This window comes from Brachionichthys hirsutus, unplaced genomic scaffold (genome assembly GCF_040956055.1).
Source record: "Brachionichthys hirsutus isolate HB-005 unplaced genomic scaffold, CSIRO-AGI_Bhir_v1 contig_723, whole genome shotgun sequence".
NCBI classification, from domain to species: Eukaryota; Metazoa; Chordata; class Actinopteri; order Lophiiformes; family Brachionichthyidae; genus Brachionichthys; species Brachionichthys hirsutus.
In genome coordinates this window covers 78,263-103,676 of record NW_027180336.1, presented here as the reverse complement: position 1 = coordinate 103,676, position 25,414 = coordinate 78,263, and the positions used below count along the sequence as shown (strand labels likewise).

General features: G+C 41.9%; 1 protein-coding gene across 1 annotated transcript in view; it reads right to left on the bottom strand.

Moving 5' to 3' along the window:
* LOC137913597 (protein unc-13 homolog B-like) overlaps positions 1 to 9,665 on the bottom strand; it is a 92,885-nt gene extending 83,220 nt beyond the window's left edge. The window contains exons 1-3 of the mRNA XM_068757240.1: positions 9,509 to 9,665; positions 8,809 to 8,838; positions 3,624 to 3,723 (exon numbers count right to left, since the gene is read on the bottom strand). Coding sequence (XP_068613341.1) covers positions 3,624 to 3,723; positions 8,809 to 8,838; positions 9,509 to 9,665 — 287 coding nt within the window. The remainder of the gene's footprint in view (positions 1 to 3,623; positions 3,724 to 8,808; positions 8,839 to 9,508) is intronic.
* Positions 9,666 to 25,414: the final 15,749 nt, after the last annotated feature.

The window sequence follows — 25,414 nt, the reverse complement described above, 5'->3', positions numbered from 1 at the left end:
GTTTGATATTGTTAATCCTTGCTATCCATCTCCAACCACACACAGATACAGAAGATGCTGTGTCTGTAATGATGCATTTGTGCATGTGAGAGAGAACGAGAGAGAGAGAGAGAGAGAGAGAGAGAGAGAACTTTCCAAAAGACTCCAGCACATGCCCTCTATCAAATCCCATCCATTATTGGAGGAACGAGTTGTGTTGTACAGGAAATGAAATTTTCATCACTCAGAAATCACACACAGACAAATGCACACAAACATCTTATTTTTAAGAGCAGAGAAAGAAATTTCAAAAAAGAGAAGGTCAGGGAGGCAATGGAAAGAAAAGTGTGTTTGTGAGCATGAGGACTGTTGGAATTACAGACTGAGGATTGGGGGCTTTAACAGTTTGTCACAGTTTCTGTGAGGAGACTCGTATGTCTCTCATTGATTAATTTAAATCAAATTCTTTTTTTGATGCACCCAAAAGCAGAAATATTGTCACACCAGTTACACACACACCATTTTACACCCCTTCAAGTTATTCCTCATTGTTTGTCATTGTGCCTCTTTGCCACTAGTCACCATTACATCAACCGTACCGAGTGTGAGGCAAATTGTTAACCACTGAATGTGCAAATATGTATGATGTAGATGTAAATATCTAAGTTAGGTTTCTTTAAAGCCAGATGTTCAGAAAAGCAGTCTCTGAGAGGAACATGACTGAGAGGCTGCTGACACACGCCGACAGGATGCGACACGGCTGATAGTGTAAATCAGAGAGATGGAGGAGGCTGTGATCAGACAGCAGTGAATCATTTCTGTCACTCTAATTAGATTAAGTCACTGGCCGAAGAATAGCACAGGTTGATGGGAAGGGAGCAAACAAAGGTTAACATTTTTCTTCCCAACTTACATAGAACTTAATTGACAGGGAACTGGAAGTAAATAACAGAGTTAGACCAGAACACACAGGCAGGCAGTCAGACAGAACGGTAAGACCCAAACAGTAAAGTCTCAAGAGAAAATGCCTTTTTCGTTCAGCTCCGTAATAAAGGGCTTTACAACACAAGCCCACATCCATCCATTCACACACATGCATTTGCATTTGTGGTAGAGGCTACCGTGCAAGGCACAATAACCATCAGTTTTAAAATGAAAGAAAACAGTACATTTTAATCCTTGCTAGTTTTCGTCCCCACATTAGGACAGTTGAGTCATTCTAATAATGAAGGGCTTTTGATGGGAAGCTGATGACCCTGTGATACCATACAGTAAATCAGGTGAAAAGATGAAGACCTCAGCAGTGTGTGAAGACCGTACTGAGATGAACACAGAGCTCAAATGACAAAACTCAAGAGTAGAGACAACAAGACAAGTTTCAATGCAATGGGTCAGCAAGTCATGCTTGTGGAGGATGAAATCAAAGAGACACAGAGAAGAGAAATAGAAAAAGCAACAACTGAGACATGACACACTGACAAAGGAAGCATGCGACGAGATGAGCACGTAAAGCCCAGTGACCCTAGTATAGCGGGATCAACGTTTAACTGCTTATCTCCTTATCCCAGGAGCTCACTGACCACACACACACACACACACACACACACACACACACACTCACTGCTTTCCAACCGAACACACACAATCATGTTTGATACAGTCCTAACATTAAAATGAGGCGACAGTTGGTGAGTGGATAGGAAGTGCATTATCAAAATGTGTCATGACTTGATTTACAAGAAGATTCTATGTAAAATTAAGGAAATCTCAGCATATCAACAGACTCCTATAAAAAGGTTTAAGAAATACAAGCAACACCAACAAAAATAACTAATGCAATTAGTTCAGCCATGGTGCATCCTCCTCCAAATCTGACTAAAAGAAAACTCTTAACCAGTGGGCAGTCAGCCGGTCTTTAATCAGCAATGTTACATTCAGGGACAGTTCGACTCCGGCACCATTATTAACTGAGGTATTTTTAATTGTTTTGGAATGTCAACATTTGCAATTTACAACCTATATTATAATTTAATCTCGTCATATTTCACTGTTACTGTCAAAATAAAGGCATAAACTCTAAAGCAAAGACAACTGCCCCAGACTAGCCAGTGTTCATTATAGCTCACATATCAATGAAAACAATGCGGGCAGTTGTGCAATTAATTTACTGAGTTTCAAATGATTCAATTTATGCAGCAACAAAAATAAAACAGCATCTTTAAAAGAAGATAGATTCATGTGCATTCGTTGTATTTCTGTGCATCTTATTCGAACAGATGTTGTGGCTGGTAGAACATAATTTTATGCTTCAGGATGTGAGTTGAGCACAGATACAGTTAACACGGAAAATTCCATCAGTGCGAAACAGATTAAATAAAATATCAAAAGGCATTTCATGCCCATTCAAGAGGTTTCTCTACACATTAGTCATGCATAAACCTGTGTCTTAATGCATTCTTTAAAGCTATAACCTTCTCCATCTGATTGCTATAAAAAGATACCATGACTACACAGACCACTTGTGTATCATTTATTTTTCTTCTCTATATCATACTTTCTATTGTACAAATGTCTCCGTTACATAAACTGTGAGCCTATCATTCTACAAGCCCTTATGTGAACACGCTTGTGAGAAACATGTTTCTCTCCTCATTGTGAAACCTTTCACTACTAAGGGAATCCTACTTGGAAGCAATTCCTTCTTGAAATCTCCAACAGCGCCACAATGCAGCACGCTGCTGTGCTCCGCCATAGAGCCCAACTCCTGCTAATGAGACTGAGGAGATCATTAGTCATTCAGCATTGGAGGCCATGGGGTTTCCTTAAAGGGGACATATTAGGAAAATAGTCACTTTTCCCATGTTTTCGGGTCATTACCAACCCAAAAACCCACAACCGGACACCGTTATTCCATAGGCATAAACATGGAAGCAGAATTTCTCCATCAGCTACATTATTGTTCCCTGTGGAATCACACTGGGCTGAACAATTCATTCGATTTATCACTTAACTGAGCTCGGCATGTAATTTCACCTTCCATCCATCCTACTAGCTCAAAGCCTAAGGCTTGTGCCAGCTGGCCAGACTGGAGTCCCACGGGCAGTGAACGCCACCTTTCAATTTCAGTCGAGCCTATTAAAGCCAGCTAGCAACTCCGCTAGCAGCGGATACCTGGTGTTCATTTAAGAACTGACACATGGTCTGAAGTTTCAATTTCTCCCTGCATTTGTCCTAATAAAAATAAAAAAGGGGGGTAACACTGAGTTACTGAATGAAAGTGGAAGAAATAAGTGGAAGAGACTCGGAATTAAACATTGTTCCGGCCAGAACTGATACTCACTTCAACTACATAAACTGGGTGCAAATTAGATGCAGATTAATGTATTTTATTGTATTATATTTAAATACCAGAAAACAAGCTGAATGGGAACTGCTATATATTCTTTTTTTAAGAAATATTTAGAGAGTGTCGTTATTATCAGTCGTATATATTATACACAAGACCAAAGGATGCCTGTGAGACTCGAGAAGAATCCTTAAATACTTTATACTACTTACTGGTGTAACAATGCAACAAGAAGACTGAGTCATCATTGAATACTCAGAGTGACATGAATTAAGAGAAATAGCAGACTGATACTCACAACATGAAGTCTTGCTCCCAACACGGCTGGTCTCCACGTACCGTGATGGTGGTACTCTTCACATTTTGCACCTTTAAAGTTACGTAGGCATCGAACTTGTCTGGGGAACAAAATGAAACATTTGGATTAATGTCTTAAAAATTGTCCAAGGAGCATGACATTATCTCAACATAATCCAGGCAGTGATTCACACACTTAGAATTTTGAAAATGTGTCACTCATTCACTCAATACATTTGGATATATATAAATATAACCATCCATCCATTTTCTTGTCTACAGCCACTTGTCCGTCTTGTGGGTCAAGGGTCTGCTGGAGTCTAAATCAGCTGGCTACAGACGAGATGTGGGCTATACTCCGGATGAGACGCCAGCTCATTACAGAGTGTTATAAACAAACACTCACACCTACGGACAATTTCGTGTCACCGAAGCTGCATGTTTTTGGAGGTGGGAGGAAGACGGAGAACATACAAACTCAGCGCAGAAAGGAATCAAACCCCGAACCTTCTTGCTCTGAGGCCAATTACCATTCACACATTTCTTCAAACATTGTGAATCATTTAAACGTGGATGTCTTTTTTTGAGATGAGCTGTAAAGACAAGTACAACCCAGTTTATTTCTGGCCCAGTCTACCTGAAAGCTCACAAACCCATTCTGACATTTTTTAAATGACTTCCCTGTGGGCTGATCCTGAATTAGACAGTTGTGTGCAGTAACGTGATTGAGTCAGTGAAAGGCAGTGAGACTTCATGGGTGGACATGTATCAGGAAAAGACTTGTGCTCTCAATTTTCCCTGCAAGATAAATGTCTAGCATTTGTGAGACCAAACAAAAGACCAATTTCTGTCTCTAAATCTCACACAGATTTGGAAGCACTCATCGTTCTTCAGCAGAAGAGATCAAGGAAGCACTAAACATCAGGGAAGAGAAGAGATACCCCAAATGAAGAAGCACAAGACATGCCCTCCACTCCTTAATGCTTTTTATGCCGGGAACGTTGGATTAAAGACACTGAAGAGCATTTCAGTTTTTACTGACCAAGAAGGTTTCTCACAAGCGCACAATGGTATAGAGCAGGGCCAGTGTTCCTCGACCGCGACGAAAACCGCATTGTTCCTCTTGAATCCAAGGTTTGACTATCAGTTTATTCCTCCTATCCAGTATCCTGGAATAGACATTCCCTGGGAGGCTGAGGAGTGTGATCCCCCTATAGTTAGAGCACACCCTCCTGCCCCGCTTCTCGAAAAGGGGAACCAAATCCTTTGTCTGCCAATCCAGAGCCACTGTCCCAACTGCCATGCAATGTTATAGAGATGCATCAATATGACAATCCCTGCGCATCCAGAGACATGAGATATTCAGGGAGAATCTCATCCACCCCCCGTGCGCTGCCACCGAGTTGTTTAGGAAACACCTCAGTGACTTCAGATTGGGGGATGGACGAGTCCACCTCTGCTTCCTTCATGGAAGACATGGTAACGGGATTGAGGACATCCTCAAAGTATTCTTCCCACCACCCAACAATATCCCCAGTGGAGGTCAGCAGCGCTCCGCCTGCACTGTAAACCAATGTTCTGATCGGGTGTGTTGTTCGTCCCAATCACCCCCCTCCAGGTCTCACTGTCACTGCCCTAGTCTGTGCATTATCCAGTACCCCTTCCAGGGAAAGCTCACGAGAAAGAAAGCTGTGGGGTCATAGACAAGCCCACACCAGCCCACCGCCTCTCAACTCGGAAACGCCAGAGAAGAGAAGATCCCAGAGGGTAGGTTCCAGCTGCCCGACTATATCTTACCCCTCACCGTCCATCTCAAACTCCGCCTCCCCCAGGCAGGTGGCATTCCGTGTCCCAAGAGCGAGTCCCTTTGTCTGGGGGATCGGGTAGTTGAGCCCCACGCCATTGACTGCCACCCAATCCACATTGCAAGAAATAAGACTTAGCAGTGATTCTGGCTGTCCAAAGCGAAAACAAAAAATAAAAACTGAACTTTATATGAATTACATTTGTTTGATCTGTGCAAAAAATATAAAAAGGAAAACAGTATGTTGCAGTTGAATGGGTTTCGCGAAATGTTTTGATTCAGCACCGCAGTTGGACACGATTCTGTCACTATATCCAACACACCTAAAGCAATCCTGTTTTCACTGTTATTCTCCTTCTTCATTTTTTTTAAATAAGTAAGTGTAAGAATGTCGTCCTGAAAATCAGACATGTTAAATGTGAAGAATATCTGAAATCTGACTCTGAGACAGGGGGTGAAAGGGTTAATGTGGAATAATCCATCATTCACTTAAATGGGTTGCCAGGTCTGTGATTAAGTGTAAGAGGGGACCGACTGGTGCAGACAACCCTGTTTATTGACTGAGACAGGAGTGGTAAGAAACAAAATGAGGAAAACACATCAACTGGACAAGCCAGCGGAGAGAAAAATCAGCACAGAGGTGCAGACACCCACACACCCAGTAAACGGTAACTAAGGTGATTGGACATATCCCAGCATGCAGCAGGAGCTTCTTGGGGAGCAGTTCTTGGTGTCATTCATAATTAAGAAGCAACGACACATGAAGATAAATAAGTTATATTCAGTTACACACGGACATGCGCTGTATGGTCAGGCAGGATGACATTCATGAAGCTGCCTACCTTAATGAAATATCAATTATGGGATGGGCATGAGGAGTTTACTGGGGAGAATGGGCAGAGGAGAGCTTTTGGTAGATGGGCACCGTAGGAGAAACTCAAACCAAATTATTTTTGCCTCCCAAATTAGCTTGTGTGTGTTCTTTAAACAGCTTAGCTGAAATATAATGATCTTTTTCTGTAACACTTTCAGCTAGGGGGGGGTGGGGGGGAATACTGCATTCTTGAGATAGGAAACAATAAAAATATCCTCCACAATGGCTCCTGTTAAAGTCACTAAGAGTTGCTGGAGCCTGCTATAAGCAACAGACAGAGCACGTCAGACCCGAGACCGGACCGCCTCATTACACCGGCACCAAAGCTTGTTATGCTCAGGGATTCTTCTGCATTCATTAGACAGCCGAGGACCTTTTGAGCCATGTGTCAGGTTTGAATAACAAGAAGAAAAGCATGTTCGAGGATAATTATTCATTCCAAAATGTATGGGCTAAGTTTTAGTCTGAACTTGAATCAATAAGGAAACTGAAACTTTAGGAGTCAAAATAAAACTTTCACTCATATCAATTTTCTTCACCAGAACTGCTCAGCGTCAGATGGGCTGCAGAACGTGTTTGCTTTTGTTTGTGTGCTTAAGGCCCTCTTGCATCGCTAGGCAAATATTTATTTCCTACCAGAATTGTTTTTCCAAACAATCGACTTGTGGGAGTTGACTTGCACTGCTAAATGCAAAATTCAACAAGGTTTAAAGGTACAACAAGCCGGCTGTTGTATCTTTATCATGGCAACTCGTCCAATAGCTGTAGGTTATTTCACAAATGTGGACAGACAGGACAACATACCTCTAATCATTTTCTCAGAGGCTCAGCGATAGCATGGCTAGGAACAGTATAATGTGCCTTAAACTTCCCAAACTAATCAAGTGACACATATAGCACGTCTCTTAGGGGTTGTTCCCATTGGGATTTCAGTGGCGCCTTAGGACAGCAACCAGCTAGTCCAGTCAAATAATCTATTGCTTCATAATTCAATGCTAAATCAGACCATGTTTCCCAAACTAGGCCATTAGAACAGGACAACTTATTAGTTGTGTCTGACCTTAGACTAATGGGTACGTCTGGGGATGGAACTATATCTCTGGAATACTTACCCATTTACTGGGTGTTATAGCGTTAGGTGTATTTGATTTAGGTGAAGTTTTAAGTTTAAGAATGTCGATGAGGTATTGATGCATTTTTCCAGAAATGCATTTTTTTTTTTTATGCTTAAAGATGTTGGAAGCGATTTCATTGAGGTTTCTTAATCCAGCCCCCCCCCCCCCCCTGTTCAGGGAAATTGTTTTGTTGGACACACTTTCATTAATAATTTCTGTTGCGTAATATTCAGGTCTTCCTTCTATCATAATACTTTGTTTTGTGTCTGAATAAATACATACTATTATTAAAAGCTGATAAAGAACAAACTAAGGGTTATTACTATAGTTATAATGTGCGACAACTAGAGTATAAAGTCATTAAAGGCTACAGGATAAATGAATTACAAACACATCTGGTGTAACGATGGCATTCACCCATGTTCTCTTTTATGAACCCGAGCGGAGGCCAATCAAATCTCCTCCTTCCATTCTGAAAATCTGCCCTGCAATGATTGCGCTCTAAGGCCAGAGGCAACCAATCACAAGTCATCCCAATATCTAGTCAGTCTCTTCTAAAGTCACTGACAGATTTGTCTCCATCTTCTCCTTTGTGCCAGAATGACAAGTTGTCATTTCAGGCTAGCAGGTGGTCCTTTGTTTGTGATGATCTATTGATTTTCTTTCCTCCCTCTGCCTCCACTGCCTTGAATTTTCATTCTCCCACTCATTGCTGTTGCTTTCCATCATTGCCAGGAGAGAAGCTGGGATGAGCAGCTGGAGCCAGAAAAAGGTATGAAAAGGCACCAGTAACGAAAGGTGGATGGGAGGAATTGTTCCCCATTGAATGACCACTGAAATGCTGGTGCTACATCCCTATTTGTAATTGTTTTTCTCATTTGAGGATACCCAAGTAAAAATCAAGATAATATAATAAAGTATATATACTGTATACTTGGTACTAAGGAACTTAAACAGATCCGTTGCATGCCCAACGAGCCAACCGATTTAAATATGCTGTTGCAATGTCATGTTCTCATAGATCAGAGCAGAGCTGAACTTTGAGTACCGGTACTACGTACTAGAATGTGGACATAAAAACTTACTGACCTAAATCTAATCATCATTTGGCATTGTTTACTTGCCTGGCCCCAATAGTTTTTGATAGATTTTTGTAAATCAATGGATAGCCAAAACTTCTAGTGTTTATATGAAAGCAAAAATCGCAGCAAATTGCAAGTTAACATCTTTGTGAAACCTGAAAGCCTCCTCCTCTTGACGGAGAGTAAAATCTTACCTCGCGCTAGAAACAAACTGCTCATTCATTTACGCTTATCATCATCATTATTATCGTGTCCATACATGTTGCTCCTCAAACATTAACAGACACACTTTGTAACACATCAATTCTTACCTGGAGGCCCATGGAGTTTGGCTTTTTTCACTGGAAAAGAAAATAAGAAAAGAAAAAAAAACATTAGTCAATTGCTAAAATACTACAGATTGTATTTTTCTTGCTTCAACTTTCAATTGATGATTTATGTACTAAGGATTTTCAACGGAAACAAGACCGCAAGGGCTTTTTTGAAATGCTCCTCTTAGACAGGATGTTTGACTGTACTTGTACTGTAATACATGCTACTGTTTGACTGTACTTGTACTCTAACATTCTATCTAATAAATATATTCATCATCATCATCATTGTTGGACCATTCTTCTACTTTGTTAAAATATGCGTAGACCAATATTAAAAGGTACATTGACGCATTGTCCACTTCTATTGTAGGGTAAGTTGTGCTAAAGCTCATTAAGCACACCAGAAACACCAGAATTTCCCAACCACACCCAAGATAAGCCGCTGGTTCATCACAGGGACACATGGCCTGAAAGACAAACAGCGATTCACACTAGCATTGACGCCTACAGGAAATGCATTCCATATTATTATATAGAGCTACTATTTCATTGGTCAGTCCATTGTCCAACAATGTTAGTTAAAGACCTATGTATAAGTATAATTGACATAATTAATATAGGATATTATCTTATCTTCTGTAATAATTCAACACGGACTGGTTTCTCGGTTGATCTCAAGGCAGGGTGTATTTCCCACATCTCGTGCACACGAGATAACGTCCATTCTGTCCCCTGACGGGCTTCGCCATGGAAGATACCTTGTGTTCGGAGGGAAGCATAACAGGATGTTTCCTTGAGCTTGAAAACGCAGAATGCTTCACACGGGTAACGACCACGATGATACCATTACGCATGCCTGGTGGAAATGCACGTATGGGGCTTGCTCTTGGAATATTGTTGTCCTTGGACAGTGTATTGACTTCCTTAGAAAAAGCTTCTTCCTGCACGTCTCTAATTATCACACATTGCGCTCGAGTCGGTTTCTATCGGTGATCCTTCGCAGAAGCTCTCTTATCCTTAAGAACCATGCCACAGCCTTCTTGAGACGATAGAAACTCGAATAGTGATCAATCGTTTGTCTCAAAGGGTTCTGGTAATCCATGAGAAAGATACAGTACGTGAATTCTGTGAGTATTACGTTTTTGTTGGTATACAAAATACAATTTACTCATCAATTTATTTCCTGTTATGGGTGCTATAATACATTCATTTGGAGATATTACTGCATTTTCAGTGATATAGTTCTTTGTCAAAGAAAAGGTGAAATAAAATAGCAGTATTTTAACACAAAACAAAAGTGAGGTTTTGAACTTCTAATGTATGCTGAGCCCTCAGAAGATGTTTTACGGTTCAGCAAAATAAAAGTCTATTGCATTTATAAGTTAATTAAAGTATTTTAATTAGGTTTAAATGCATACTCCCACTGTGGGAAATCAATTTTTACACAATGCCAGTCCAAGATGTGATCCGATAGACAGACACAGAGAAGCCAGAGAGAAATCATTAACAGGCCATTTGTCTTAGGCTGTCAGCACGGCTTGCCTTTTGTGTCACTAGTGCCAGCTTGGTTGATGCTCACAGGAAGCCCGCTGGCCTCACTGGTCAAGAGCCAAGTAGGCTCTTAAAATGCCTGTCTGGCTGGGATGACACGACAACACAGAAAACTTACAAAGGTGGTACAGACAGGGAAGAGCGGTCGGTATCATAGAAGTAAAATACCCTCTAAATATGTCAAAATATATTTATATGGCTCATCAGAAAATGACAAACAGATGACCAAAGTGCTGATTTAGCTAAAAATAACAAGTAACAGATGTCACGCATACCATAGAAAACAAAAATATACAATGTGGATTGAAAAGCTTTGCTTGGACCTGACATAAGCCGACTGCAATATTCATATCTCGTTGTATACCTTGATAAAACAACATCCTTAATTTAACTTCTAATACAATGATGCCTTGGGACAGATAATCCAGTCATGTATAACTAGCCACCATAAATTCTAAGCCCGTGAGAAACAAAAGCACATGGAAGCAAACTGCAGTTATTCTGTTAATCAGATCAATCCAAATTTGTCTCATTTAAAGTCATAGCAGAGCTCGTCGTCCCCTTTGGGCCAGAGAGAGGGCAAATTTGTAGTAGTGAAGCAGGCCAGATATAAGACAAGTGTCCACCGTAGTGACTGTAGAGCGGAAACGTGCTGCTGGTGACAGACTGTTTGGCTGGTGGGATAATCCCTCTGAGCTAATGCTTTGAGCAGGATTGAAATCGAACAGAACCAGCCATTTTATAGAATTAATATATATATATATATATATATATATATAAATAGGTTAATGTTCAAGTTCACATTAGGGCTTCTAAATTAAATTAATCCTACTGCTAAAGATCATTAGAGTATGACCTTACCATATCCTTCCACCACACCTGTTTATTCGTGTTTACATCATCTCCCTGTTTCTTTGAGAACTGATGTTGAGATTTGATTGATCACCCTTAAGGCTCTTCATGACCAGGAACGTGAATATGTTTCTGAATTTCTATCCTCGGTGTGGTTGGTGATTCTCAGACAGTGAGAATCTGATCCTGCATCCAGGTAGAAAACAAAAGGGGCCAGAGAGGTCACGTTCCTGGAGCTCTGGGATGGCCTGTCTGAGTCACTGCCTCCTTTAAAGTCCACATCTCAAAACATGTCTATATTGATTTAAACATCAGCGTTAGTGATCAGAATGCATATCCTGGTTTCACCCAAGCTCTCCCTTTTATTTTTCAGTATCTTTATATATTTTTTTACCAATTCTTCATAGTTTTTATGTTTCAGTGAGTTTTCCTTCCGTCAAGCACATTTTCCTTCATTATTACTATCCATCCTTTTTCAATCGTCTCGTCGACCTTGCGGGTCACGGATGTTACCGGAGCCTATCCTACCTTGCTGGTGAAAGGCGGGGTACACTCCGGATGAGACGCCAGTGTGGCCACGCGACAGACAAGCAAACACACACACACTCACACCTACGGACAACTCGGAGCAATCAATTCACCTAAGCTGCTTGTTTTTGGAGGTGAGAGGAAGCCGGATAACCCGGAGAGAACCCACAAAGACTCAGGGAGAACATGCAAACTCCGCACAGACAGGAGTCCAACCCGGAACCTTCTCGCTGTGAGGCAAGCTCTACTATTATTAGTAGTAGTAGTAGTCGTTTGAGTACAAGAGGTGTTTGCATTTGAAGTTTTAAGCACCTGTAATTACTTATCTGTATTAAAGTGGACTAGATGTCATCACACTGATCAGATCGGTCCTGATGTACTGACTGGCATTCATTGCATAGACCCATGCCACTAAAAACACAATAAAAATGCATTAATAAAGAGATGTTGGAGATGTCTTTGATACAGTAGTGCTACAACATGCTGTACAAACTGTTCTTCAGTAAGCCGCTGAATCCTTGTCTGCTAATGTGACTCGTTAACCTTTTTATCCTCTCATACAGGAGGGATGCAAGGGAAAATGTAATTTCCCTGCAGGGCTTAATAAAGTAAGGCACTACTTATAAAGCAGTGCTTTTGGTCATGTGTTCTTTGCTTATTCACTCCCCTTAACTCTTGTAGATCCTAAAAACATGAATCTGATGAATGGGATCAGCAGATCCGACACGCTCAGCCGGCAGACAGACGTGGACGGGAGCATTGCCATTACAAGAGGCCAGACGGTGAATCTATTTTTAGCTCCGGGGTTTTGCCTCACAGTGGGTTGAGTGTGTTGAGGTTGGCAACCATGTCATTCACACAGTCTCACTTCTGCAATCAAACCGCAGCGCTGCAGCCCTCACTGAGGCGACCCGTGTGTGTGTGTGTGTGTGAGCTGGTTATTATGACGCAACTGAGGTGTGTTTGAGCATCTTAAATACGCCGCTTCGTTAAAATCCATTATTTGACCATAATAGACAACTTAGAAAGTCTGGTTCATACCTGTGGAGTTAGTTCAAAGTTAAACGTAAAAAAAAGGGCAGCAAGAGGGGAGGTCGGAGGGGTCATACCTCTGCCGCAGCCTCCTGGTCCTCAGCAAACGCAACCATAATCATTCTATTTAAGTTAGAATCCAAAAACAGAACTAGTATGAATCTAGTAGTACAGTAAACAGTAAACTCAGGCTGTGATATCACAAAGTGTTTATATGTTCAAATCAATAATGAAAGGAAGAGAAGAGCTGTACCTAAAACATCTGAAAGAATGAACACAATATAAGACAGAGTGACTAAGGAGTCTATACATGCACAAGTATTTCGGTTTAAATGAAAGAATATGACTAAAATCAATGGACTGTTTTCATTATTATCATTTGTTGAAAAATCAAAAGTTCCCTCTTTCACAGTTTTAATAGAACTGAAAAACATTCCTGGATCTAATATCTAATCACCTTTTTGGGATATGTTACGCCAAAGAAACAAACAAAGAAACAAACAACAAGCATAAAGTGCAGCAGAGATAAAAGCATAACCTCATTGAGAAAGGTAATAAAGAACTTGGCATTCATGAAGCCACATACAACAGATATACGCAGTACATCTAGGGTACAGGAAGTACAGCGTGCACTCCAAACAAAAACAAACATGGGAGAGGGAGGGCTTTGCCTTCCTACTTTGTCCAATCTACGAGCGCCCCTTTCAACAGCGTGATGCTGCTCAGAAAGTTCGGTGCACTTTAGAAATCACAGTGTGAAAGCAGAACCGCAACAAGTGATAAATGCAACAGCGTTGCGACTTTCAGCTCCCCAATCGAACCCGAGTCCGCTCGGTCAGGTGTGAAAACGACTCTAATCCTTATTGACATTCTCACAGTTTTTCCGGTCTTTCTAGGTGTGGTAAAAGCCCAAGCCATTGTAAAGTTACTAATCAAGGAGGCAAAATGAAAAAAATGATTTAAGATGACAGTATGCGGTGAAAAAGAGCCATTGCTTTTATCAACTAAGGGAAGTTTTACAATATTAGATGGTCTGCATGGAGGCAGTAGACTGTTGAATTCAGGTGGCCACAAGTGGACAGGCCTAAAACATGATCTGCTTAAATGGAAAAGGTGAGCACCAAGCATGCTCAGACATTTCTTACATGCTATTACAGAAAACACAAACAAATACAGAATATTGGTCTCAAGTCACAAGTCTAAAGTCTCCATTCTCACCTGTGTCAATAAAATAAGTTCAGATTCATTTATTTAAATTTGTTCATGTGTAGCAGACATCAGCTTCTCATGTAAATGTATTCATATTTTCTACGCGCAGCACTAAACCATAAAATCTTAGAGCACTTCTGAAGACCAAATCCATGAAGTGCCAAACCAGCTAAATTTAAGCATAAGAGGAAATATTCAGATAAAGGCTGCAGCCTGACACCAGGAAGTAGAATTATCCTCAAAGGAGGAGAAGGAAGTAAATTCCCTCTTCCACGTGAATCACGGCCGTGCATAAGCATGAGCACGGAGGGCAGCGAGAGCAGCAGATGGCGTGGGGATTATTCACCCTCTGTCGCCACCCCCTCCCTCCAGACAGGCTTTACTTGCATCGTCCCATCACAGTGATGCTATGTTTGCTAACCTGCTATACTCTCGGCTGCACTCCTTATCAATGGCTTCTGCTGCTCTGCAAAAAACAATCTGACAGTTATTACCTTTATGGAACTTGCATCACAGAATGAAGTCACACAAGCTCTATTCTATGATGATCAGGTCCACCTTCGCTGCACTTCTATCTATTTGTAATATATTCTACTGCAATGTGACTTGACACTTGCAAATAATTGAGTAGCATTGGTTTACATACTGAATGTACTCCAATGCTATTTGTGATCTAGAGATGGCACAGAGGTGGTTTTTCATTCAGAAGGAGTTCCCTGTTTTAAGGGTTGGCCATCATCACCGGATGAATCTCAACACTACTAGGAACAAGGAAACAGAAAAACAACCTGCTTTCACGAATCAAAGGTGCCACTCATATGGTTTGTCCGCATTCCTCTGGGAAAAGAGAAGCAAAGTATGGGTTCCTATCAGCGGGATCAGCTACGACAGGTTTGGGAACAAAAACTCTGATTTTAGGCCAAATTGAGTTGCAGTTGATCAGGAGAATGAAGGTTTGTTAACAGGTAGAAGAAAAACATACACAGGTCTACAAACAAGGCTGGTTACGATGAAGGTATTGTAATAATAATGACAGAAGCGGGGGGGGGGGGGACAACAAAAAGGACGCCATTCTGCTGTCACCAGATTCTACTGAGAGACTGCTGAGGTCATAATCACAATAAAAGCTTTCATGTGTATCAAGGAGACAGCATGTGAGCAATAATACTAATACTAGTAATAAAGTAGAGGGGAGTGTTTGACTTGATGGAAGGATGCACTATATTGAATATCACTCTAGTTCCATGACAAATATAAGACGATGTTAAAAACATTCCATTTCATGCCCTTAAATAAAGCGACACAATCGTGAGTCTACCAGCATATAGCACTTTCTTTCAAAGCAAGCACAAGGAACCGGCAGCAGTCCCTTTATATGCAAGATGAACCTTAACATTTACATTGCAGAAATTTTATGTCATCTTGCTTAGGTTCTACATCTAAATCAGATCAATACAGTTATAGGTACACAATTAAAGGTTTTGCTCATACAGGTCACACCATTCTCCACCATCTCTGTGCAGGCTGAGCTACCCCCCCCCCAACCTGTATCATCACTTTATAATAACTTAAGACGGTGGCAGCCCTTCAGCATCATCCAACATTGCATACAAAATGACAAACGGCCAAAAACGATGAGTGAGAAGCAAGACGCCAGAGGCAGCGATAGGAAGTGAAAATCAGCACATCTGAAAGACTGGCAATTTGTAATCTGGAAATATTCCAAAAAAACAACAACTGTTGAACTATCTGCAGTGTGCATCCAGTTTATTCCTGTTTTACGTAATGAAATTATCTTTATCTGTCACAGTTCACATTTGATAGTAATGAAAAAAATCTGTTTTTTTTTCTCATCATTTGAACAAAGCAAGAGACTTGCTAAAGGGCACTTCAGCAGTACTCACGGCATGAGGAAGCAATTTATCATTCCGTTTCAACCCACTTCCACTTAGGATCAAATATCTCTTCACGACAGCAAAAGCAAGTGCAACCCTCTCTCTGATGAAACTTTCATTACGGTGACCTTTATGTATCAGGAATAAATTAAATAAGAAATAGACATTTTTTCAGGACTGAAAAAAACAAAAATCAGAACCATAGTGCTCTCGAGGGGGGAAATTTACAGAAGAGGACACATAAATAAATTCATTCATGATTAGCAGCTTAATCTTTTTTTCACAGCGTTGGACTTTCCCTCACTTTGATCATTAAATGTTAATTAAAAGTTAAGCTCAGTGCAGCTTTGGGGACCCCCCTGTGAGTTAACAGGCGGGTCATTGCTGTCCAAAACACATCAAAGACCCAAAGGCCAAAATGTCAACCAAAGCCAGTGAGTTAAAAGCTTGTTATAGTATTATAAGCTAATGTTATACACAAATAAATGAACAGGGTTGAAACTCTGCATTCTCAATCACACTACAAAAAAGGAACTACAAAATAAATGTGCTTCCATGGCTTCATATTGAAGGTCTGTTGAACCTTTTATAGTCAAAGAAATACAGTCAAATACACATCATTTTTAAAACACCCACTTGAGAGCCAAGTTGGAAATCCAGTCCGGCTCTGATAAGAGGGAAAAGCATTTCGAGATTCCTTTATTGTGACTTTTCCTATACTTTTGGGCAAAAATCGAAAAATCTTTTCTCTCGCTCTCTGAGAATAAACACAGCAATAAAGCATCTCGAATTATCAACACCAGTTTTAGTTCATAAATAATATATATTAATAATTCATCTTCACCACCATGAACTATCCGTTTAATGCCGCAACAGCATAGTCTAAAAAATATACTAAGATTCCATTGTCCATTATTATTGATAGATTCTTATCGTCAATAGGACCCTGAAATGAACTTTTAACAGCGCCTTTGTGTTTATAGATGGTTTTAAAAGGCGCAGCCTGCAGCTGTGGAGTGAGACCTTACCTCTGACGCACAGCAGGGACATCTCAACAGTTCCTCCACAGCAGGCGCGCCTTCAGCGACTTGCAGCCCAGGTGCCTGTGCCCGCCCGCTCTGCTCCAAATGTCTGTCACTTTCCGCGTCATCGCATTGTGTCATAAAGACGTGCAGATGTGAGCAGCGTGAAGCGTCCAGGGGGGGCCCCCGGAGGCTGGAGGGATGCCAGCCACTGATAATGACCCACTAACTCCCGGCTGAAATCCGCTCCAGCCGGGCGGCTCTTATGATGCATTCAGGGACTGGGGTAAACGTAGGAATTCTTCCCTCTTCGGAAACCCCAATCAGGCATGATTGCGCCCTCCTACTTTGTCCTTGAAATGGATATTTAACCGCTTCAAAATAAAAAATAAAAAAACATTTTCACCCCCGACTTATCTGTATGATTTTGGAGCATTATTGGAGTAGAATTATTTGTAATGTAAGGGGAGGTGAGTGATTGTATTGATCAGTCCATCCCTCCCTCCCCTTTGTAGCGCTGTTTGGATCACAAGGCTGAAGAACCCAGTGGTCAAAAATAATCCCCCCCCCCCCCCTCCCTCCTTCCTCAACAGTTAGAGAAGGAATTCACAGCTGAGACCTTTCCTACAAAATCTTGTTTTATTAATAAACCAAAATTCAGCTCTTCAATATGACTGAAAAAAATGACTTTCTTGGGCAAATTTAGCAAAATAGAGATTACTAATTATTTGGATGACTCGAACCACCAAGATTCTTCATATTGATAATTAATTACTACTTTCAAGTTTTGCTTGCTCAGCTCCACAATATTGAGCTTGATGTCAGCTGCTTCCATCTAGTGGCAGATTAAAAATCCCTGATGTAACAACAGGAACAGTTTAAAACACTATTGTTTACCATCCTGTATAAAACCTCTACACACCAAACAGTATTAAAAAATATTAATTCAGCAAAATAAATGTGTCACAACAGGGCTGAACATTCCTAAAAATGATCAACTGTGCTAAAATGTACCTTTTTAATAAAGTAAGCATACTTTATTGAAGTGCTGCAGTTCGGGGGGCGGGGGCCCCCCCCAATGACATATTTTACCCAAAAATCGGGCAACAAGCAAAAGGGCTGCTTCAAAATGTTCCTTTGTTGGCTGGCTGCAGTATCAGGAGATGACCAGCAGGTGGCGACCAGCTCACAAGGAACAAACGGGTCATGTACGTATTAGAAATGCATCTCAATTCAATGTGACTCCTCTCACGCAACGTTCCCTCTAAGTTGCGCTCGTGCGTAATTACGCACAGCTGATACGGTCTTCGCGCAGCGAAAATCTACGTTGCGCACAAAAAAAAAATCCAACCTAAATTAAAAATAACATAAACAATGGTGAGATTCATTAGCCGGATTCATTGTGCTAAAATAAAATGTATTATTATGGTGTTGCTCAGGGAGTTTGTGTGTTTGCTCAGACGCATGAACAATTAGAGGGAACATCGCTCTCACTGTTTATTTCTTTGAACATGTGTAAGTATTCTCTTCCTAAAAAAGAGAATACAAAATTATAACTGAAATGAATAAAAACTGCTGAGTAAACCAGATATTATTATTATTAGCGTCCCACCCAGGATCACATGAACCAGTGCAGGAGTCGGAGCGCGCACTGCGCGCAGTGACCCTCAGGGTGACGCACGGCTCCGGCCCAGCCCATCCCACGACGCGCCGCTGCTGTCTGCCCTGCAGCAGCTCCCACAGAACAACAGAAACACGCCACGGACGCGCTCCCATCAGCCGTTCAGCGTCCTCCGTGGACCTTATGGAAACCCACCGGCCCATTTACCGCGTCAAGGTGAGGTGCGTGTTATTCTAGCGGCGCTGTTCGGTGGATGAGCGCCGACGGAGCGAGAAGCAGGAACGGTTTATCGGCATCATCGCGTCGGTCGCCACGGGAAAACGCCTCCGCGTCCGGGCGGTGTTCTCCGAGTCCTGGTTCTCTGCTTTGCGTCTTTGCGCTGCGTTTCAAGGGCAAGGTGATGATGGTTGTTCGGTTTGTGGCGTGAATTGTTTTTATTGCTTCTTTATTTTTATTTTTATTGGGTGCGAACCATCGGCGTCTCGTCGTTTCTGTGTACACAGACGCGTACATTGTAAATACACAGTCGTGTTCTCTTTGTACAGCGAGGTGGAGCGGCCCTATCGCCGTACTGGACCCGACATAGCGTTAGAAACAGCGGTACGGGGGGGGGGCGGGTGGGCGTCAAGCGTGACAGCGCGAAGAAGAGCGACTTCCGCTAGAAATTAGCAAAATAAAAGCCCGGTCGTTTTTGTAAGATGCTCGAACCTAATTTAAACTTGTCAGTGAACGTTTTTATTTGATAAATACAACCACTTTGACTCAAAATATACACTATTATATTGTCTGACTTTTAATAATTTACTACGTAAAAAACAATGTGACTTCTTAAAGCCGAACAACATGACATCGTCGCAGTACGATATGTTATAAAATACTGTGCAAGTGAAACGGCAATAAATATCTTATCAAACGAACGGGATCAAACGAACATGCATAAAACCAGGCAGTCAAAAGCAAAAGGGAGGCATGAGTACGGTGTTAATGTAATTATATAACTAAAGATAATAACATAAAACATGTTACACAATGAGCCTAGTCATTGTTAGATGTACTCCTATTTGTTTAGTATGACTACATTTTAATAAACGATTTGCTGACCACATTTTAGAGTTAGACTATTAAAACATTTTTCTTTCTTGCGTACTCACCCAGGCTTTTAGTGTGAAGGCAGACCGGATGTGCGTCTAATGAATTCTGGTGCTTGTATGCTGTTTGGTATCGAGCGGTACGCCTCATGCAAGGTACAGATTTATTGGCCTAAAACAATAACAGGGCCGCGTCAGAGCAGCGTTCATGTTATTACAATTAAATATGAAATATATTCTCTGCGTTACGAATACAATCGTTAAATAGTCCTTTGAAGATGAGTAGCGCAGTAGTGACCTTTCAGTGACGTGCTCTTATTTTATTTTTAATGGTGTCTTTGTAGGGGATGGTTGGTTCTGTCCTGTGGTTTCCATCTCCCATATAATCATGCTTAAATAATTATAAGAGTGCAGCAGCAGTCCTATTTGATAAATCCATTCGCCATATGTTTATACAACACTCATCAGGTCTTCTTACTTTAACTGACCCTTTTCTGTTAGAGGAGATCTAAAGTTCCAGAGGAGACTTCATTAATAGATGAAAAAGCGCTCTAATCTATAGCTGAACAGTTTTGTGCGTTAAACACATTTTATGCATCTATCTTTTAGTGTATTTCTGTGTCAGCTGAACATTATCAGTTGATCGTAAAAATACAAATCAAGAAACATTTAATAATGACGCGGCACACTAAAGAAATAGCCACAAAACATTCTTTGTTTTGTTATCGACAGTAAATACAATGTATAGTTAAAATCTATAGTTGAAATTAATTTTAAAAGTAGGTCATCGATTGAGGGGCAGTACACATGTTGCGTACTAATATTGCCATGCAGCAATAAAATAAACACAGAAATGTGACATAAATGAATGATGACGATTAGAACGGCAGTGACTTCACCTGTCCCTCCCGGTGTCTTCACCAGTCCCTCCCAGTGACTTCACCTGTCCCTCCCGGTGTCTTCACCAGTCCCTCCCGGTGACTTCACCTGTCCCTCCCAGTGACTTCACCTGTCCTTCCCGGTGTCTTCACCAGTCCCTCCCGGTGACTTCACCTGTCCCTCCCGGTGTCTTCACCTGTCCCTCCCGGTGTCTTCACCAGTCCCTCCCGGTGACTTCACCTGTCCCTCCCGGTGTCTTCACCAGTCCCTCCCGGTGACTTCACCTGTCCCTCCCGGTGTCTTCACCAGTCCCTCCCAGTAACTTCACCAGTCCCTCCCAGTTGAGGCACGTTTCCATTTCGTCTTGATAAAGGACCTGAACACGAATATGACCGGTAATTCTACTGTTGCTGATGGGCAGAAGCTGGATTCACTCATAGTGAGTGTTATAAACATCGACCCTTGCAGTTCCGCGATTTGCCTTCTCTGTAATGATCGCAGCGATTGATCTGTCCTCATTTCCGGTCAGTGTGAGAGGAGATTAGTGAGTATCGAGCCTGACCATCACTGAAGTACCAAATCAACGCCTCAACATCGCTGTCATGCAGACGCTTATTAACTCAAGCTGATTGTTTGTGGCAGCGACGGGCCTGCTCTCAGCGCTCAGCTGGTCCTGGAATGCATTTCGTGTGTGTGTGTGTGTGTGTGTGTTATGTAACTGAGGGCCTGTGGAGGCCGGATGTGCATAGTTTTTTCGTACTTGTTGGTGAATATTGTCGTTTCATTTCTGACATAAGTGTCTCTGAGCTCCACATTTCTCTTAATAGAATGTTATTTATTGTGTTTCAAAGTTGGGTCCGACCAGAGGGAAGCCTGTTCCACTCAGAAAATCATGTTGACTCTACCGCAGTTTGCTGTGTTGTGTAGTCGGTCCCCAACCTCCTCCTGAACACAATAAGACCGTCTGAAAACTTAGCTGATCATTAACTTCTGCACAGATAATCAGATTAAATATTGAACTCATTATTTCATTTTATCATTGCATTTTAATGACAAGCTTCAGTCTCGGACCTAAACAGACCTTTGTTATGCTTAACAAAGTACTCAGTGATATTTGTAAATAATAATAATAATAATACGGTAACTTTGTTTTATTTGCTTGCTTTATACATTTTGTCGTATTTCTACTCTACTATTGAGTGTAGGGACAAGGTTTGTGTCCCGTTCTTGGATCTCGGCCTACAATGGTTGCCTGATTAAAATGCACGGAGGTAACTTTGTTTTATTTGCTTGCTTTATACATTTTGTCGTATTTCTACTCTACTATTGAGTGTAGGGACAAGGTTTGTGTCCCGTTCTTGGATCTCGGCCTACAATGGTTGCCTGATTAAAATGCACGGAGGTAACTGAATGAGCGTGTGTGTTTGTCTGTGCGTGTGTGTGTGTGTGTGTGGATGTTGCTGCAGCAGATGATTGTCGCCAGGCATAAACAAGAGCACGTATGTGGGCATGTGTTCACATTTGTGTTTTGGTTCTCTCCGTTCAAGACAAGCAGCGACAGCTTTCTGGCGTATTTGTGATGAAACGCACCAGGAACCCCTCTATCGCAGGTACACGAAGGAAGGCATGCTGCCGGGAGGCGGCGGGTCACATCCCGTTCTTGGTTCATTGGTCGAATCGCCCCAGAGATCCTTTGGGAGTGGACCAAAAGCCATCCATTAAGGACAATGCAGTTAATTGGTTGATCAGTTTCACGATTTCTATAGAAGAAAAATGCTTTTGTGTTTTTTTACCCGCTCAAACCCAGAATGTGAGACGCACAGAGGTCAGTGAAGGATCGCATTCGATGCTGTAATTCTACCAATGACTCCACACCAGGGTGCTGCCAGATTGATGTCGACCTGGCACTTTAAAGGAAACCGTTTGAATAGATCGGATCCCTTCGGCTTCAGCAGGGACGGTGTGTAGCTGGCGTTTGAACTGTGAGGGAGGGTGGAAGCGTTTCCATGGACGGGTCGACGAGGCTTCGTATTTCACCGCGTCAGCGACTATATGGGCTGCGTTTCATAAAAGCGTAGCCACAGCCAGACGTGTTGACTTTTTGTCTGACGTTCCTGTAGCTACAGGAACCCAATGAACCCGATGAAAAATGCAAAAAGTATAGTTATCAGAATAACTTATAATAACATAATATTTTTCATCACGTTGCTGGTGTCGTTTCCACCCTTTTACATGATGGGGGGGGGGGGGGTTGTTTGGTTTGTTGGTCTGGTTTGTTGTGTTTTTGACATCCTGGATCTTTCTGGTTTAAAAAGGTGTTCCTTCAGATTACAGCAAATTGTGATTTATTGAGCATTAGGCAGGTATGTAAGATAGGAGTGTCAAGTTTGTTAATTGTCAAATTTGTTCCAGTTTTACTTTTATTCTAAAATATGTTTTTACCATTTTTCCTATCCAAAATGATAAACAAATCACTCAAAGAAATGGATCAGATTTTGTAATCTTTCAAAAATATGTTCTTCATCCGTAGCAATAACAAGGTTAGCAGATTACATTTTTGCTCTTAACACGCAGCAAATGAGCCCTGAAGGATAGAATAAATCTTTCATAATTAGACCCGAGCGCCCAACGAGCATCAGGGCCTGTTGTTGTTGCAGCGCAGTGGACGACCACCGCCATTCAACCGCCGCCACGCAGTTTGACGAGTGAAACACACACGCACACACACACACACACTCTGGACATATCTTTTCAGGAAATGTTGGGAATGTTACCAGGAACAGGTGATAAAAAAAATTAATTTCTCTCTGGAAGAGATCCTGGATTCTGGATCAGTTTGGAATTTTCAGTAACATTGCAGTTAATGGAGCTTCTAAATTTGTTCCTCAATATCTCAGTTGATTGATCGATGTTTACGGAGTTTAGCACAGTCATGTAGGGCGGGGGGACCTCTATATCACCACCAAAATAATATGAAAAAGTATTTTAACATTGAAAACTCCATTTATAGATTCAAAAATCATCAACCCTGATTCACTTTTACTTCTCATGGTTGGTGTATAAAGATACCAAGAACAATTTAGAACCTTTTGGTGATGATCCAGATCACCATGTGGACAGTGTAAATCCAATTAGGAAGGGAATGAGCTGCTCGGCGGAGGTCTGCGCTCTCTGAGTGCGTTTCTCATTAATTACATTTTTCTACGTGGTTCTGAGGAAGAGTGGCAGTCATCCTCTTTCTGCTTATAAATAAGTAATTTGAACTCTGGACCCGGGTCTCACCAACCACGAATCCTTTCTCTCGGCCTCAGACTCATTCTTGGAAGTAAAGTCCTCGCGATAATGCAGAGAGGAAGTCCTTTGTTGCAGCTTTGCTTTCCTCGTCCCGGCAGTGCGTTTGTAAAAGTCTTATGAATGGGTCGGTTCCCCCATCCCGCTCGCCGAGAAGCTATTCAGGAGACAATTCAACGTAATCGTCTTTTATAATGAATTCCTGCGAAGTATTACCACGGGTGGAATGTCCTGCTTCTCTCTGTTCATTGACATCGCTCTGTTTGAATAGTGAAACGATGACGCAATCCCAAACTGAACTACAACAGAGAATGTGTCTTCTTTCTCCTTCTCTATCGTGCAACTATCTTGAAAGTTCAGCAGTAGAATAATTTCTACTTCTGTACCAGTGGAGAATGTCACTTTGGAATGTTAGTGGTTTATTTCCACAATGTTTCTGGCCACCAGTGATTCTGAAGAGGATTAGTGGATTGTTGCTTTCTTGCGTGGACAAATTCAGAGAAAAATTAGACTGAAACGTACATTCATCCTGCTGTCACTTTGTGCTGGACGGGTTGCCGGCGTGTTTCTGGAGGCAAAACTCCTGGAGACAAAACTCCTGGAAAAAGAAACTCATAAAAGTTGCAAAGCAACAACTGCGAGTGATCTTTGACCTTGTGAAAACAAACAACCATGTTCACATTGCATGTACGTATAATATTAATGTCAAAGAAGTGCACCAGCCTGGTTTGCTGGACATCATGGCGTATAGCATTCTGGAACGCGTTCCACAGAAAGTGATGACCTTGTGAAAGGTTTCGCATCCTGCAGCTTTATCCTCGCCGTACGGTGGCTGCATGCGTGCAGGGCTGGTTGATAATGACCGATACTGGACCGGTCTGCTTTTCTGTCTGGCGGGACAGGCCTGTTGTTTTCTGGACATGAATGTTATCGGAGATTTACACAAAAGCAGAAAGAGAGAATTCAATGTCGGTCTGTTGATATTTCAGCAGAGGAGTAAACGCCTCTCTGCAGGATCTCATTGTTATTCGGTTTTTGTAACGCTTTTTCTTTATTATTATGTCTCTCTCACTGCTTGGCTTCGCCTGACTGGCCCGGCGCGTAGCCAGGGCGTCTGCTGCTGCGTGGGAAATCAATCTGATTGGCTGAGCGCAGCCACTTTGTCCTTGGTAACCCTTCAACGGCGCTGATCTGCTGGGGTCGGGGAATAACACAGCGGTGGTGTTGTTGTGGGCTTGAAGGGAGGAGATTTCCTGAATGTTAGACACGTGAATCTAGAACATGCTTTCTCCCGGGGAGATGAACAATATTATCTTAAAGCTGCTCTGAGGACATTGTCTTTCGGAGCGGTTAGCGCTGTCGCCTCACAGCAAGAAGGTACCGGGTTAGAATCCCATCTGTGCGGAGTTTGGATGTTCTCCCCGTGTCCTCGTGGGTTTTCTCCGGCTTCCTCCCGCCTTCAAAAACATGCATTTTAGAGCGATTGGCTGCTTCCGTACGAGTGTGTGTGTGAATGGCTCTCTGTCTCCGTGTGGCCCCAAGACGCGCTGGCGACACATGCAGGGTGTACCCTCGTCCATAGCAACATGGGATGGGCTCCAGCAACTCCCGCGACCTGCAAAGCGGAAAAGCAGT